General features: G+C 30.5%; 2 protein-coding genes across 2 annotated transcripts; both read left to right on the top strand.

Moving 5' to 3' along the window:
• The first annotated feature begins 3290 nt into the window (after positions 1-3290).
• LOC131604751 (uncharacterized) lies at positions 3291-5215 on the top strand. Its single transcript, XM_058877172.1, has 2 exons — positions 3291-4480; positions 4522-5215. Exons 1-2 carry the CDS (start codon positions 3291-3293, stop codon positions 5213-5215), a joined length of 1884 nt encoding a protein of 627 aa, XP_058733155.1.
• Positions 5216-12781: 7566 nt separating this feature from the next.
• On the top strand, positions 12782-13343 carry LOC131606678 (uncharacterized). The gene has a single exon (XM_058878847.1). The coding sequence runs from the start codon at positions 12835-12837 to the stop codon at positions 13102-13104; it is 270 nt and encodes an 89-aa protein (XP_058734830.1). The 5' UTR covers positions 12782-12834; the 3' UTR covers positions 13105-13343.
• Positions 13344-16911: the final 3568 nt, after the last annotated feature.

Here is a 16911-nt window from a genome sequence, read left to right as displayed (position 1 = left end):
ATTATATAAAAAAGAAAGAGGAAAACAAGATACACAAGGGGACCAAACCAAGACCCCTTAATAACAAAGCCTAAGCCTAGGAGTACCCTTGTTTAAGAGGTAATTCTTCACTAAAATAGAATGCACAAAATTAAACCAAGAGTAACTCCTACTAGCCAAACCTATGTTCGCAAGGAAATCAGCACAAAAATTGGCCTCCCTAAAGACATGGGATATCATGAAGTCAATTGTGCGAGAAAACGCAATACAACAGAGCCAACGAGATCTGATTTTCCAAGGAACCAACGACGAATCAGAGAAAGCTTTCACCACAAGCAAACAGTCAGTTTTCATCCAAAGCTTTGTCCAACCCAAAAATATGGCTTTTTCCATTGCCAAAATAGCTGCCATCAATTCACCCAAAGAAGCATTGCCCTCACCCATGAAATCAGAGAAACTCCCCACGTATTTTCGTCCCTAAAGATACCACCACACGCAATCAACAAAGGGTTACCTCTAGCCAACCCATCCACATTCACTTTGATCCAGCCTCTTGGTCTTCTAGGATGAGTAAAGGCCTTCTAGGAAGAATACTAACACCAAATCCTTTTAAAATTGTGAAACTCGAGATGGAATTATTCGAGCAACACAAAGTGGTATCACCAACCAGCTTTGCTCGAGAAATTATAGCAGCAACACAAGATTTCCAATTTGCAGTTTTATTCTCAAATCTTATAAGATTTCTCGTCCGCCAAACCTGGTAGAGGAGGTTACACACAATAAAGAGCCACGACCTTAGCGTGCGAAGACCACAGAGATTGCATCAACAGCAGGCAATCTTGAATATTACTTAAAGGACTAGAATACTACAGCTTATCCAACAGCCATAACCAAATCTTTTTAGTGAACTTACAATTGAAAAAAATATGATGTGTTGTCTAAGCACTTTCTCTGCACATTAAGCACATGGAGTAGATAGAGACACGTAAAATATATTTGGATTTGTTTTCGTTATATACTAGTAACAAACTCGTGCATACCCACAGGTTCAATTCGGTTACACGAATTTGAATACATCATTTATTTTAAATAAAAATGTTAAAAAAATAAAAAAAATTTAAATAAATAATTTATTATTTCATATATAAAAATATTTATATCAATAATAGATTTTTTCCCGTATACCAATTTTGAATTAAAAATATTTAATCATAAAAACCATTTCTCGTATATAAAAATATTTAGATCAATAATAGATTTTTTTCATATATAGACTTCATTTTTGTCTAGGGTATCATTTACAAAAAAAAATTGGATCAATAGTAAATTTCGTATATAAAAATATTTAGATGAATAATAGTTTTTTTCCTGTATACAATTTTTGAATAAAAAATATCTGGGTCATAAATATTATTTTTCGTAAATAATAGGTTATTTTTCTGTATACAAATATTATTTTTGTTTGGGTATAATTTACAAAAATATTTGGATCAATATTAAATTTTTGTATATTAAAATATTTTGATCAATAATATATTTTTTTCCCGTATACCATTTTTAGGTAAAAAATATTTGATCATAAATATTATTTTTCGTATATAAAAATATTTAGGTCAATAATAGAATTTTCCTGTATACAGACTTCATTTTTGTTTAGGTATCATTTACAAAATTATTTGGGTCAATAGTAAATTTTGTATATAAAAATATTTACATCAACAATAGATTTTTTACAGTATACCATTTTTGAATAAAAAAAATACTTTGATCATAAATAACATTTTTCGTAAATAATAAAACAAATATTATTTTTATTTAGGTATCATTTACAAAAATATTTGGATCAATATTAAATTTTCGTATAAAAAAAATTTAGATCAATAATAGATTTTTCCGGTATACCACTTTTGGATCAAAAATATTTGATCATAAATACCATTTATCGTATATAAAAATATTTAGATTAATAATAGATTTTTTCCCGTATACAAACCTCATTTTTGTTTAGGTATCATTTACAAAAATATTTGGATCAATAGTCAATTTCGTATATAAAAATATTTACATCAATAGTAGATTTTTTCCCGTATACCATTTTTGAATAAAAAATATTTGGATCATAAATAACATTTATCGTAAATAATAATACAAATATTATTTTTATTTATGTATCATTTACAAAAATATTTGGATCAATATTAAATATTCGTATAAAAAAATATTTAGATCAATAATAGATATTTCCGGTATACCATTTGTGGATCAAAAATATTTGATCATAAATATCATTTCTCGTATATAAAAATATTTAGATCAATAATTGATTTTTTCCCGTATACAGACCTCTTTTTTTTTTTGGCTTTATACCACCGGTTTAGTCCGGTTCGGGGGCGAGTTCTAGCATCAAGTGGTTTCATCCCCCTCCCGATCGGAGTTGCGGGAGATCGAACCGTGGTTCTCCCTACCAAGTCCAGCGCCAATCACCACTGGACCAACTAACGATTGGTAGACCTCATTTTTATTTAGGTATCATTGACAAAAATATTTGGATCAATAGTAAATTTCGTAAATAAAAATATTTAGATCAATAGTAGATTATTTTCCCGTATACCATTTTGGAATAAAAATATTTGGATCATAAATACCATTTTTCGTAAATAATAAATTTTTTTCCATATACAAATGTTATTTTTGTTTAGGTGTCAGTTACAAAAATATTTGGAGCAATATCAATTTTTCGTATATAAAAATATTTAGATCAATAATAGACTTTTTTGCCGTATACAAACTTCATTTTTGTTTAGGTATCATTTACAAAAATATTTGGATAAATAGTAAATTTCGTATATAAAAATATTTAGATCAATAGTAGATTTTTTCCCGTATATCATTTTTCAATAAAAAATATTTGGATCATAAATACTATTTTTCGTAAATAATATATTTTTTCCGTATACAAATATTATTTTTATTAAAATATCATTTACAAAAATATTTGGATTAATATTAAATTTTCGTATATACAAATATTTAGATCAGTAATAGATTTTTTGAATAAATTTTTTCTGTATATCATTTTTTACTAAAAAATATTTTGATAAAAAATACTATTTTTCGTATATAAAAAATATATATCAATAATAGATTTTTTTTTAAGAAAGAAGTGAGAAAGTGATGAAAGAGAAAAAAATATAGAGAGTGGAGAGAGATTTGATAAGTTTAATAAAATATAAGAGTTGTATTATTATAATAATAAAATTAAGAACTTTCAATAATATTGTTAGAAATAACATTAAGAAGCAAAAACGCTGATGGGAAGAGGACGAGGACGACCGAAGAAATCGGTGTCAGCGTCACCACAAATTCGCAGCGTTGATGGTACTGTGCACACGGTGGAGACGATTCAGAGCGATGGTGAGGACGGTGAGATTCTATCTGGCTCTACCAGAGGGAAGAAGGTTGGTGAAGCTACTCCACAAGTGAAGCAAACTGAAACCCTAATTCCGGAGACTGAGCAAGAAAAGAAAGATACACAAAGGAAGCTGTGGGTTGATGTTCTGAGCGATAATCGGAATCATGCGAATGGATTAACAATGGAGTATGTTGCACCTAAGGTTGTAGATGGTGAAATTGAAATTGAAATTGAGGAGAAAGATATTGAATCAGAGCTACGCTACTGGGATTCGGCGTTGATTCTGTATGCGCTTGGAGGAGATATCAGTATGAACATGCTTAAACACTTCATGGAGCGTATGTGGAACTTTGTTCAACTACCTGAAATGGTGTATCAAGAAGAAGGTTACTTCATCTTGAAATTCAGATCACATAGTGATAAAGATGATGTGTTGATGAAAGGTCCTTACACACTGCGAAATATGCCACTCCTAATCAGGGATTGGACACCAGGTTTCAGTTTAAAGGAGGATATGTTGCGAACACTGCCTATTTGGGTGAAATTACCTCATCTTCCATTGCATCTATGGGGAGTGAGGAGTCTAAATAAGATAGGAAGTGCTTTGGGGAACCCTTTGGTTACGAATGAGTGCACTGCTAGCAAAGCTCGAGTGTCTTATGCTCGGATATTGGTGGAAGTGGATGTTACACAAGACCTGAAAGAAGTGGTTACTATCAAAGATGTCGAAGGTAAGAAGCTACAACAAATGGTTGAGTGTGAGTGGAAGCCCCTCTTTTGTGATAAATGCCAAAAGTTTGGTCACAAATGTAAAGAAAAAGCTGTAAGGAAATGGAAACCAAAGCTCCCAGAACAAGAGAAAAAGACAGTACAAGAGCCTGAGACTCTCCCCACAAAGAGTGTGGTGACAACCCTTATGCCTGATCCAGAAGTCAAGAGGAATGAAGATATTAGCATTGAAGATTTAGGGAAGGAGTGGGAGACTGTGTTAAATGGTAGAGATAGAGGCAAACAAAGCATTCAGGAGCATGTGGTTACAACTTGTTTGAATGGTTTTGCTGCATTAGGGGATTGGAATAATCCCTTAGTGTACTATGACTATGCCTCATGGTTATTGCTTGGAATGTAAGGGGGATTAATAAAACTGGCAAGCTCAGAGAGGTTAGCTCCCGCCTCAAAGAGATTCGACAAAGAATCACTGTGCTGCTAGAAACTAGAGTTAAAGAGAACAAGGCAAAGGATGTTAGACAACTACTACTCTCTGGAGGTATGTTTGTTGATAACTATACTAATCACTTTAATGGTAGAATCTGGATAAGCTGGGATGTTACTAATGTTGATATTAGAGTTAGGCATAGTACTAGCCAATTAATCCACTGTGCCTTATATGACAATCAAGGGGTTTTCCTCTACTGGATCACTACTGTTTATGCTTCAAACAGTGCTAATGACATATGTAGGCTTTGGAAAGACATTGAGAATATTAATAGGAATCAACAAGGGCCTTGGGTGGTAGTTGGGGATTTCAACAATGCCACTAAACTTCAGGACAGAATAGGGGGAAAAAGAGTTACTCAGGCTGAAATAAAGGATTTGATTGATATGATGAATGTGACTGAATTAAGTGAGATGGATAGCACTAGGCAGTACTTCACCTGGTCAAACAATCAACTTGGTAATACTATATATTCCAGGATAGATAGAGTGATTGCTAATGCTGATTGGTTTCAACTCCATATGGACACTACCCTGTATGTTATACACCAAGGAGTTTCAGACCATGCTATGCTTTGGATCAAAGCACAGGGCAATCTAAATACTTGAAACCTCACTTTAAATTCATAAACTGTGTTGTTGATATGGCTGACTTTGAAAAGAATGTGAGGGACAGTTGGAACCTGCCCATCAAGGGGAGCCCTATGTATGTGGTTTGGGAGAAGTTGAAAAGAATGCAACAGGTCATGAGAACTATGAATAAACCTGCAACAACTGTAAGGCTGGACATTGTTAAAGCCAGAGAGGAGCTTAACTATGCACACCAGGACCTGCAGAAGGATTTGATGGACAAGAGCAAAATTCAAAGAGTGCAGAAGTGTACTGAGCATTTAGTAAGTTTAAATGAGCTTGAGGAAAAGATTTTAAAACAGAGATCCAAGATAGATTGGCTTAGGTTGGGAGATGGGAATAATACTTATTTCCATGCTACTATCAAAGCCAAGCATGCTACTAAGGGTATCCATATGTTGTATAAGGAGGATGGATCAGCTATTACATCTTAAGAGGACATTGAACAAAATGTTATTGATTTCTACAAAGGCCTGATGGGTACTGCTGCTAAGGATATACTTCAGGTGGATCTTGTAGCTATGAGGGAAGGACCTCACCTGAACTTGAAGCAAAGACAGAGCTTGATTAGTCCCATTAGTGAACAAGAGGTTGAAAAATCCTTAAAAGGTATAGGAGATCTCAAATTACCTGGTATTGATGGGTTTGGGGCAAAGTTTTTCAAGGCTAGCTGAAAGGTTATTAAGCATGATGTGATGAGGGCAGTTAGAGAATTCTTTGATTATGGGAAGATGTATAGGGTTGTTAATTGTACAGTTGTCACATTGATCCCCAAGACAAATGAGGCTAGGACAATTAAAGACTATAGACCCATAGCAGGGTGTACCACCCTGTACAAGATTATTTCAAGAATTCTGACTAGTAGACTAGCAAAGGTCATTGGTAGTGTTATAAGCCATAGCCAAGCAGCATTTGTTCCTGGATAATTAATTCAGAACCACATTCTCCTCTCATATGAACTTTTGAGAGGGTATTCTAGGAAGGGAAGGGCCCCAAGATGCATGATGCAATTAGATTTACAAAAGCCTATGATATGGTTGATTGGGGAGCTTTGGAAACCATCATGAAAGAGATAGGTCTGCCTCATCAATTTTTAAATTGGATTATGCTTACAGTGAAGACAGTCTCCTACAAATTCAATGTGAATGGAACCTATACCAGTAGTATGCCAGCAATGAGAGGAATTAGGCAAGGAGATCCTTTATCTCCTATGATTTTTGTGATTATGGTGGAATACTTGAATAGACTTCTCCATAAAATGCAAGCTAATCCTGAATTCAAGTATCACTATAGATGTAAAGACCTGAAGATTACTCATATGGCATTTGCAGATGATGTGCTATTATTTTCCAGAGCTGATCCTCACTCAGTCAGCCTTATGTTAAAAGTTTTACAAGACTTCTCCCAGTCCACAGGGCTGGTGGTAAACCCTAGGAAGTGCAGGGTGTTTTTTGGAGGGACTACCATTGATGTTAAGACTCAGATAAGGGATATGACAACATTTCAAGAGGGTGTCCTCCCTTTCAAATACCTGGGCATACCTATGACAAGTAGAAGACTTGAGATTCATCATTACATGCCCCTTGTTGAAAAAATTACTGCAAGAATTACTCACTGGAGCAGCAAGTTATTGAGTTATGCTGGGAAAGTTCAATTGGTGAAGAGTGTGTGTTTTGATACAACTAACTACTGGCTGCAATGCCTACCTCTGCCCAAACATATTATTCATCTCATTGATGCTGTCTGTCGATCTTTTATTTGGACAGGTAGTGCAACCATCTCAAAGAGGAGCCCCGTTGCTTGGAAAAGTGTTTGTAAACCAAGGAAACAAGGAGGACTGAATATCATTGATTTGCAGGTATGGAACAATGCCACTATGATGACGTTGCTCTGGAATATTCATAAGAAGAAGGACAACATGTGGGTCAAGTGGATTAGTTGCTATTATCTGAAGGGGCAGGAGATTATGCAGGTGGAGGACAATACTCAACAATCATGGATCTTTAAGGCGATTTTAAGGCAAAGGGAAGCAGCTGGTGGTATGCAGAACTGGACTTCCTTGGAATATTTTAAAACTGCTAATGCATACAAGATGTGCAAGCTAGTGATACTCAGGTGCATTGGTATAGGTTATTCTGTGGGAACAGTGCGAGGCCTCGAGTCCTCATCACTCTTTGGCAAGCATGTCATGAGAAGCTTGCTACTAGGAGTAGGCTCTATAGATTTGGCATGGTGGGTTTTAATACTTGTAATTTCTGTATGCAGGAGGAAACTCAGGATCACCTACTATTTGATTGCACTAAAATTAGGAATATATGGAAGCAAGTTCTTGCATGGAGCGGATTCAATCATGAACCCAGGAGATGGGCTGAAGAGTTAAATTGGGTTATTAGTATTTGTAAAGGCAACTCTGCTAGATCCAGTCTACTGAAAATGGCTTTTGCTGAAGCAATCTATGGAGTATGGACCTTTAGAAATGCTGTTAGCTTTGGGAATGTGGTAGATGATAATAGAATTGCTATGAATATTATTGATATGCTGGTATAGTTTAGGCCTTATTTGGCTTCCTTGATGATGTAGTCTTTTATAGTTTAGCTGGACCGGTTTGGTCGCTTTGTGTATACTGATTTTTTGAATTAATATATTCGTAATTTGATTCAAAAAAAAATTAAGAACTTTATGGTACAAAGACCAAAAAACCACAATTTTAATGTGGTGGCAAAATAATCAAATAAGGGTATTTTTGACTTTTTTACAACTATTAATTTTCTTATATTATAGATAGCACTGCTGAATTTGTTATTATGTGTTTTCTTGCAAACTCTCTCTACTTTTATATGTTTTTCTAACTTACTATTTTAATATACCTACAATATTTCATTTATAAATTATACTACAATTTTTTTATCACATTTAATAATTCTTTAATAATTTTGCTACATTTTTTATTATTACTATTTATTAGTTTATTAAAATTTTTAATTTTACAAATATATATATTTTATTTAATTTGTATTATTTAGATTTTTTTCTAACTTCAAATTATCTAAGTTAAAAGTTATTCTATCCACTTTTGAAGAAAATGGAAACTTTAGGTCATGAACTACCCGCTTAAAAGGAGTTAGATCTAACTCAAATAGCCTAAACAAAAATCTTAATTTCACTTAACTATCAAATAGTTATTGTATTTAGACCATCTCCAAAGATAGTTTCTTCTATTGAGTTCTCCACCTGTACTATTAATTTAATAATTAAATATTTAAAAAATTTGCCATTTGATAATAGAGTTGCATTGTAATGCAACAACTAAAAGATTGTAGTACCCAATCAAATCAAGTTATGAGGTAAAGTTGTGGGACCCATATCAGATTTTTATTAAAGTTAAAATTAAATAAATTCTTTTAATATGATGTCAGTTAGTGGGTCCCATAAAGAACTCAAATGTAAGTTGCACCATTGGAGATACTGTTAGTTCATCCAATTATAATTTGATTTCTTTTTCATAACTCTTAGTAAGATTTCTCTTATCAATCCAATTTTTCTTCGGCTTATTATTATATATAATATATAATTTAATATATATTTCAATTTAATTCTTTTTTATTTACGGGATTTTTTTCTTAAATCAATGCTACAAATTTTTTTCCTCCATTTTAATATTTGTTCGGAAAAAGTACATCCCACACTAATACTTCTGCACGAATATCAACTTAATATAAATCCAAGGTTGTCATGATGACAACCTTAGACACAACCCTAACCCTAATTCTTAAGTGACATCGTATTAGAATCCTATTGCTTATGTGGCATTATACTAAAATTTAGAATTTTTATCATTCTTATTTTAATTCTTCACACCAACTCCAATTCAATACCACAATTGATAATTAACAATAATATTAAAAATAAATAATAATCTAATAATATTAAACCATCACTAATATTAATAATAAAATAATATCTAACTAATAATAATAGTAAAATAGTAATAATAATAATAATAATATAATATAATAACCGACCACCAAAATTATAAATAATAATAATAATATATTCAATTAACACTATTATATGTTAATATCCTAATTCTCTTTCTTTTATAAAAAAAATATTTAATTCTTAAATTATAATAGTAATATAATAATATTAAACCACCACTATTAATAGTGATAATATAATATCTAGCTAATAATAGTATAATAAAACATAAATTAAAAATTTTGCAATTATAATATTATTATTATTTTTTAATGAGAAAAATAATTTCACCAATAAGATTCAAAAACACATTTTAATGCATGTGATAACCAAGGCGATAATATTATTTTTATTTTTTTTAGACAACTTTTTGTACTTCATGTGAGTGAAAATAAAATTATATACAAAACTCAAAAAATTAGCTTTGCATTTTATAATAAATATATACAAATATATGCTCATAAAAATATAAATGAAAATAAAATAAAATTTAAATTTCAGAATTTTGAAATTTTAATATTATTTCTAACAAGTAGTTTTTAATTTTTTTAATATATTAATTAAAATATATACTCATAGATTATTATTATTTTTGTTTGACAAATTTATACCTCTCTTAGAATTCTCATAACATTTCATTAATAATTGTTATTTAGAATTATTTTTTCAGTCTTTGAAAAATTATTAAAAAAATATAATAGTTTTCTATTCTTGGAATTCTCTTGTCCCTTTAATTTTGTAAATCCTAAAACGTGTAATTTCTCTGTCCCTTTAATATTGTGTAACTCTCATATCTCTTTTTAAAAAAATTGTTATACATCATTAGTGAATAATCAATTTTCAATTTTGTAACCACTTTTTTATTATTTATTTTAATATCCTTTATTAATACAACTCTTTTTCAAACAATATTACTAGCATTTATATTCCACTTTTTTCTAGCAATATTATTAAACCATCTTTCTATAATATTATCTAAAAATAGTTTTTCAATTCTTTGAAAAATTAACAAATATATATAATAGGAATAGAATAAAAATTAAAATAAAATATAAATTTAAACTTTTGAAATAATTTATTATGAAAATATTAACCTATTAATCTAATAAATTATTCAGTTACAATTACTCTAATATTAATGATACATTATTGCAAAATATATTGTATTTAATTATAATTTATTTTTGGAAGAAAAATCAGTTACATTTTTTTAATTAGATTAACTTTTAATTATTGCAAAAATTAATGTTTAGAAAATAAATTGTTATATGAAACGGTCCATTCAATAAAAATTTAAATTATAAATTTAATATAAATTAAATTTTGTAGTTTGTGTTGCTATTATAAATTCAATCAAGATATATGTGATTTTTAATTTCTTACCATGCTATCATTTTATTATTTTATTATATTATTCTGAATGAGATCAATTTGTCTCACTCTCTTCCTTAAATAGATAAATTCCTTTCATTTCTTCCTCACACCATCCTTTGCTTTCTTACTATCCTTACATTTGATGCAAACATGGAATGAATGGATGAACTATTCTTCACCATTAAAAAATAGAATATATTTTTCTATCTTTATCTAATCCAAAAGCTCTTGGAAGGTTCACTCTTTTTATTTTACACCTATTCAAATCTATTTCATGTCCATATTTTTTAGTATAAATTTTATTTTATTACTTTTGATCATATTCAAATTTATTTTATAAGTATTATTTTGATCATATTCAATTTTATTTCATACTCATATTCATATTGTGTAATATAATTTCTAATTATTATTTTACAGGTTTTGCAATTTGAATGAGTCTAATCAGCCAAGCTCCTACAAACAACAATTTTAGAACGAAAATTGAAATATATGTCTCTTACTATCATCTAGAGCAATTAAATTCTAAATGCTATAATACATATGCTTATGTCAATAAAAAAAATTTATTGGTTTTTAATTTTTTTGGTTTAATTTCCTTCCTCTTTCTTCACAATTCTAGAATGGTGCTACACTGCTACTATGTTTTCTTTTGTAAATAAATTCTTATTTTTTATAGTATAAATTCTAAATACTATTTTAATCATTACGAATAACAACCTTAGAATGAGTATTGAAATATACGAATTTTGCAATAATTCATATCATCAAATTTCTAGAACTATAACCCACATGCTTTCGTCGAAATACAATCGTATTAATTAGATTATTATTATTTTTTTAATTTCCTTCTCCCCCTTATGATTTCTTTCAAATATAACCATATCAATAATATTTAATTTCCATTTAATTGTTAGGAAGTTTTTGTTTTGTTTTTATTTCTGCTATCTCAATTTGAAAATGTTTTTATGGTTTAGCAACATGGAATGGTTGATGTTGTTATTCTTTATATAAATAAAGGTTTTATTCGTTTAGACAAACGGTTTTTATCAATCAAGATTTTTACACTATAATTAGTGCATATTGATAATATTTAATTTTCATTTTAATTGTAATAAAGTTTTGTGTTTTCTATTTCAACCATTAATGAGTTATTAAAAATAATAAAATACATTTTTCACTATTTATGATATTTATCAAACCAAAATTGTAACTCTTAAAAAATTGAAACTCCATTTTACTATATTAATGATGTTATCTGCTAATAAAAATTTTAACTTTGCACTTAGTACCAAATTTTGATATTTCTCACTATTAAAAATATTAAAATTATATTTTTTACTAATTATTGATAGAAATTTTAATTGTTTAAATGAAAACCAATCAAATTGTTATTTTATATATTATTTATTATAATTATTAAATTTTTAAGATACAAGAGAAAATTTAATGTAATTCCTATATTACCTACCATTACATCTATCTTTATTATTATTCCATAAAGTACATATTCTCAAATATTATAATAAACTCATATATAATAATGATTCAAATTAAATTATTAGAAAAAAATCCTATAAACATAACCAATTAATCCTCTATATTATTCTTAAAACTCATAAAACTGCATATAATTACTCAAATAAAATTATTTAAGAAATACTCCATAAACAAAACAATAATTTAAAGTTTAAAATTTTATATACAATATATTACAGTCAACCGCGCAACGCGCGGATTATATACTAGTTTTACTAATTATTAAATATAATAATAATAATTATATATTTAATTAATCTGGTCGTTAATTAATAATTACAACATTTCTAAATTTTGAAAGTATTCTTTGAAGTCTTCTTCACACTTTGAATTTGTTTGTTCCTTAGTCTATAACTTATTGTTTTTTTGTTTCGTTTTCAACAATAAAACAAATTTTAAACACTTTATTTCCTATAAAATAATTTTCATCATATAAAAACACAAAAAAGAGTTTGATTAAACTTAATTAATCATTGGTTTTACAAGGTAGCAACAAATCATGCAACAAATACACGTGTTCATTAATCGAGGATGCGTGTCACTTAACTCTGAATATCCTCACAAAACAACCCATTGTTTTTCTTAAAAACCACTAGCTTCCGCCCCTGGTTTTTCCCAAAACCTCGGCCATTATCTCCAATATATCAGAGCACTACCTCACATCCATTTCCTCATTCTTTCTCACTCAAAATACTTTCAATCAAAAGATGAGTTCAGCAATCAGAGCTTGGAGTGTAGCTGCCAGCGTCGGTGTTGTGGAGGCCTTGAAAGACCAAGGCATCTGCAGATGGAATTATACTTTGAAATTAGCTCAACAACATGTCAAAAACAATGTTAGATCTTTCTCTCAGGCAAATAAGCTTTCTACTTCCAACTCTTCAGCTATCATCTCTAAAAGACTGAAAGATGATATGGCAAAACAGCCTGAGGAGTCTTTGAGGACAGTCATGTATCTAAGCTGCTGGGGTCCTAGTTAATTGAGGGCAATTTTAATTAAATCTCTTCCATAAGGGAATGTCACGGTTTAGATTTCTACGGGATGTATATAGTTGTTTCTTGTCTGTCAAGGTATATTCATGTACTATTAATGGATGATAATGTTGTGTATTGCCAAATTTTATTATGTGTTTGTTCATGACTTTAATGTTATTTTGTATTAAAGTTTATCTGAATTGAGAAGAATAAAAAGTTCATATTATTATTAGTTGATATTAAATATTTTTTTAATCTTCTTAAATATGTCAATATTAATTTTTTAGTTTATCTAAATTTTGATTTAAATTTTAGTGTGATTTTAGATCAACTTCAATATTCATCCAAGTTCTACTAAGGGGTGGACAAACTTCCTCTTTTTGTTCTTTTCTTTCTAAAAGATAAAATGTTTCTAACATGCATGAGAAGGGATTTGTATTTTCTATTTTTCTTGTATTTCATGTCTTCTTCACATTGCACCATCACTTCTCTTCTTTCACATATTCATCCCTCTCAAGTCACTTACAATTCCTAAAGTAATCATGGTCGAGATTCTACAATTATTTGAATGCATTTGATTTTATATTATTTTGTATTTGATGAAAGAAATTCTAAAATTATTTGAATGCATTTAATTTTATATAATTTTGTATTGGATGTGCATTGATTTTATATTATCTTGTATTTGATGAAAGAACATCAAATACAAGATAATGCACATCAAATACAATTATTTGTATTTTTTTTTAAGTACTGGTTATTTGTGTATTGTTTTTAGTACCTAGTTATCTAAAAAAGATTTCTCTTCAAGACATAAGTGTTCAAATCTTATTAAATGAAAATATAGTTTTCACAAAAAGATCTTCTTTTACTCCCTCCGTTTCATAATAAGTGTCTTATTTTTATTTTTTTTATGTCTCAAAATAAATGTCTCTTTAGAATACCAATGCAACATTTATTATTTTTTTCTATTACTATACCCCTATATATTAACTTTCACGTTTTTCAACAACTCCATTACCTATAATAAATAAGGGTACTTTAGTAATTGATATTAACTTTATTATTAAAATCAACACATCTAATCATGTTCTTAAGAACCGCGCAAAACTCAAATAAGATATTTATTATGAGACGGAGGGAGTAATAAAGAATATATCCCAACGATTTTACTTTTGAACTAATCAAATTCATAACATTTTAACTATTATCTTAATTTTATTTTACCTCAACTTCATACTTCACTTGATGGTAAAATCTCCATCCCTAATATACCATATTTCCAAGGTCATTCATATCAACAGCATTCATTAAAATCCTTTTGAATTTGTTTATGTTAGAACTGTAACTCACTGTTAGCAATATGTCATCTACATAAAGACACACCAGAATTATATTGCCATCTGAGGTATGCTACACATATACACCATACTCCATTTCACATTTTTTGAATCCCTGATGCTTGAAAAATGAATCAATTTCCAGATTCCAAACCCTTGGAGCTTGTTTAACTCCATACAAAACTTTATGTAGCTTGTACACCATCCCTTCTTTGTTCTATATCATAATTCCAAAAGGTTGTAATACATAAACTTCTTCTTGTAATAGACCATTAAGAAAATTTGACTTTACATCTTAATATATCATAGGCCAATTCCTATTTGCAACTATAGCAATCAAAAGTATGATTATTTCATGTCTAGTTACATGTGGAAGCACTTCAAAGTAGTATAACCCATATTTTTTTCCGAAATCCTTAAGCTACAAACCTTTCTTTATGGTTGGCAATTGACCCACCTGGCTTTAACTTTATCTTGAAAACCAATCTTACACTAATGACTTTCTTGTTCTTTGGCAAAATACTCAATTCATATGTCTTGTTCCTTTCGTTTACCTAAAGTTCTTCCTTCATGGAATTCATACACACCTTCTTCTTTAGAACCTCATTGACACTGATTGGTTCAAAGTCCATCATCATTTCACACTGTATGAATTCTCCTTCAGAGTCAATCTCAATGTCATGCATCAACTCAAAGTCTGTAAGTCTCCTTGGTATCTGTCTGATTCTTTGTGATCTCTGGAATTTTACACGTTCACCTTCAGAGCCAGGTACTCCTTCAGAAGCTCCACCTTTAGAGGCTGGACCACCTTTAGAGGCTGGATCACCTTCAGAGGCTGATCACCTTCAGATTCAAAATTTCCTTCAGATTTAGAATCACCTCCAGAGGCAAAGTCACATCTAGAGGCAGAATCTCCTTCAGAGGCAAATTCTTCTTTAGAGGCAGAATCATATTCTAGTGTTGACACTGGATTAGCGTTGAGTTGAGACTTGTTCGAATCCCATATTTTTATTATTTCACAATGACATCACTGCTGACAATAACTCTATTGATGACTGGGCAATAGAGTTTATAGGCACCTGTATAGTGGTAACCTATAAGCAACATGACATAGCTTCTGTCATTCAATTTCCTTCTAGTAGCATTTGGAACATGTTTGTAACAAACAAAACCAAACGCCTTGAAATGGATTATACTTTGCTTACTTCAAGTCCGTTCTTTAGAGGAACTACTTACTTTAACTTCTTAGTTGAACATATATTAAGCACATATGCTGCAGTAGCAATAGCTTCTTCCTAAAATGTTTGGGGCATATTCTTTTCTTTCAACATGCTTTTAGTCATGTCAAGCAGAGTTTTGTTTCTTCTTTCAGCAATACCATTATGATGTAGAATGTAAGGAGCAGTCACCTCATGCTCAATATCATTCTCCTCATATAATTTCTTGAACTCTCAAGAGTTAAACTCACCTCCACCATCGGCTCTGAAGATCTTCAACCTTTATCCAATTTGATTTTTGGCCTTCAGTTTGAACTTCTTAAACTAAGTAAACACCTCATGTTTGAACTTTATGAGTGCTACCTATGTCATTTTTGTGAACTAATCCACAAATGATACAAAGTACTTGTTTCCTCCAAGTGAAGGTACTTCAATTGGCCCACATACATCAGAATGTATCACTCCCAAAGCATGAGTTTCTCTTGGAGGCAATTTTGATGAAAATGGAAATCTTGGTTGCTTGCCTCTCATGCATATATCACATGATTTTCTAGTGCCACAATCTTTGGAAATCCAAGTATTAGATTCTTTGAACTCAAATTCCCCAAGCTTCCAAAGTTTAGATGTCCCATTCTCTTGTGCCACAACTCATTCCCGCCCCTATTTAATCGTCTTAAACCTGAAGGTGAGATTGGCGCTAGCCTTTCGAACATTCGAGGTAGAAGAAGATTAAATATCAAAGTACTAGAAATTTGTCCTGAAGAGAAGATTGTGTAAGTGTTATCCTTATCTTTTCATTTTCATTTTGATATCTGCTGGGAAAAGAGAATTTTGTCTTTTTATGGTTAGTTTTGTGGTAAGGAATTGTGGTTGAATGGTGGTTGTCAGGCGAGAGCTGACTTCACCATAGGATATCAGACGAGGACTGAAAATGATCGAAATGATTTTCCAGGGCGAGAACTGACTTTGAAAGGGGTTACCAAGGCGAGAACTGGTTTTTGACTTGGTTACCAAGGCGAGAACTATTTTTTGACTTGGTTACCAGGGCGAGAACTGGTTTTGACTTGGTTACCAGGGCGAGAATTGGTTTTGACTTGGTTACCAGGGCGAGAACTGGTTTTGACTTGGTTACCAGGGACGAGAACTGGTTTTGACTTGGTTACCAGGGCGAGAACTGGGTTTTGACAAGGTAAGGCTTTATGAGGAAATCATCAGGAATGGTAGTTGGGAAACTTGTGGGGACAACATTCTCTGT

This window comes from Vicia villosa, linkage group LG5 (genome assembly GCF_029867415.1).
Source record: "Vicia villosa cultivar HV-30 ecotype Madison, WI linkage group LG5, Vvil1.0, whole genome shotgun sequence".
NCBI classification, from domain to species: domain Eukaryota; kingdom Viridiplantae; phylum Streptophyta; class Magnoliopsida; order Fabales; family Fabaceae; genus Vicia; species Vicia villosa.
The sequence above is the reverse complement of the archived record's forward strand: the minus strand, read 5'-3'. Positions and strand labels throughout refer to the sequence as shown.

Coding starts and splice junctions, on each gene's coding strand:
- LOC131604751 (XM_058877172.1), top strand. CDS start 3,291: ATGGGAAGAGGACGAGGACGACCGAAGAAATCGGTGTCAGCGTCACCA. Junction 4,481..4,521: donor GATTGGAATAATCCCTTAGT/GTACTATGACTA, acceptor TTGGAATGTAAG/GGGGATTAATAAAACTGGCA.
- LOC131606678 (XM_058878847.1), top strand. CDS start 12,835: ATGAGTTCAGCAATCAGAGCTTGGAGTGTAGCTGCCAGCGTCGGTGTT.